This window comes from Dipodomys ordii, unplaced genomic scaffold (genome assembly GCF_000151885.1).
Source record: "Dipodomys ordii isolate 6190 unplaced genomic scaffold, Dord_2.0 Scaffold230, whole genome shotgun sequence".
Lineage (NCBI taxonomy): Eukaryota > Metazoa > Chordata > Mammalia > Rodentia > Heteromyidae > Dipodomys > Dipodomys ordii.
The window spans coordinates 249,015-250,497 of record NW_012267446.1 but is presented as its reverse complement, the minus strand read 5'-3'; the positions used below and the strand labels follow the sequence as shown (position 1 = coordinate 250,497).

At 40.4% G+C, this 1,483-nt stretch overlaps 1 protein-coding gene across 1 annotated transcript in view; it reads right to left on the bottom strand.

Moving 5' to 3' along the window:
- Positions 1–1,471, bottom strand: part of LOC106000614 (vomeronasal type-2 receptor 116-like) — an 11,435-nt gene extending 9,964 nt beyond the window's left edge. Inside the window, exons 1-2 of the mRNA XM_013035896.1 lie at positions 1,268–1,471; positions 113–421 (exon numbers count right to left, since the gene is read on the bottom strand). Coding sequence (XP_012891350.1) covers positions 113–421; positions 1,268–1,471 — 513 coding nt within the window. The remainder of the gene's footprint in view (positions 1–112; positions 422–1,267) is intronic.
- Positions 1,472–1,483: the final 12 nt, after the last annotated feature.

The window sequence follows — 1,483 nt, the reverse complement described above, 5'->3', positions numbered from 1 at the left end:
TCACATCATCATAAGGTGAGTTCATGACCCAGACTTTCCCTGTAATTAAAAAATGCCCTAATTTAAGAATAAAGCTTAGTAGAAAATCACTGTCTCCATAAATGATAATCACGTTGGTTGAGGATTCTATAATATGGCGATACACTGATGGATCACTTGAGAAATCGGAGACTGCATTGGTCTGGATTGTGTTCTCAAAGGCAAAACAGACTCCATTCCTGCCCATCTCCTCTCTCAATTCTGAGAGGAACCACACACCATAGTCGTCTTCGGTGATGAACAGTCCCACCCAGGTCCAGCTGAAATGAACCATCAAGGAGACCATGGCCAGGGCTAAAGATGAGTCCTTGGCAGCCATCTGATAGATAGCATCAAACTGTCTATGGTCACCCAGGAGAGGATCAAAAGACCCAAAGGTGAACTAAAGGGAGAAAAATGAACACAACACCAGGAAGAGGATGGTCATTGTCAAAGACTTAGTCCTGATCTGAACAACAACAACAACAAAAGCTGGCAGTGGGGAGGGGGAGTGAAGTTTTGCTTATCCCATTTGTAAAGTCATCTCCCACTATCTAAATTGTAGAAATGTATGGATCAGGCTCACAGCCTGAGGTCATCCTTTGCTCTCTTAGAACTTCTCCTTTTTTTTCCTCTCCAACAAAGACAATGTGGATGCCCCACCCAACTTTGTTATCTTTCCTGGAGATCATTCATTTTGAGAGGTTCAGATAGGGCTTATTCTTTCTCTCTTCTTTATCCAGTGGGGGGCAGAGTCCATGTGGGCATGGACTCATACAGGTATGAGACTCCACTGCCAGGCTGCAATTTAGATTGTTATTTAACTGTTCATTAAAAATGGTCAATAAACTCAACATCCTAATACTCATATAAATCTGTATTAAAATTGCAGCAAAAACCATTCTAACAAATTATGTTATCCCTAAATATAAATATCAGTAGTTTAAAATGCAGACAATAATAAAGTACACAAGAAACCCTCAGTATTGTCAGATTTGGAGAGTATAAATATGAACAAGAAATATGTACATCCTCCAATACAATATTATTAACTTATTAACCTTTAACCTTCTGCATCTTTGTTACATTTTGGATTTATTAATTAGTTTCTATGTGCCAGCCACTCAGTTGGACCCATGTGTTAGCCAACTGATGGTGTTATTTTTTAAATTCACTTCTGTATGTTTTCTTCCACATGTCCCTAAATTGGAGACATGGCTTCACATGTCCCCACCCCTCCCAAACTCACCTGTGGAAGTTTGTAGAGGTCCAGCAGTGTCCTGATTGGGATAGATGTGCTTGACGATCCTGTGAGTACTGCTAAAGCTTTGCTGTCTCTTCTGCAGGTGTAATTGGGGCTGTTTTTATCCTTCCCAGACAGCCAGGTGAGTGGATTCTCTAACACATCAGTTTCTACATAATGTGCAATATAGATCTCAAACCCCAGAGTCATGTTGGGTAAAAG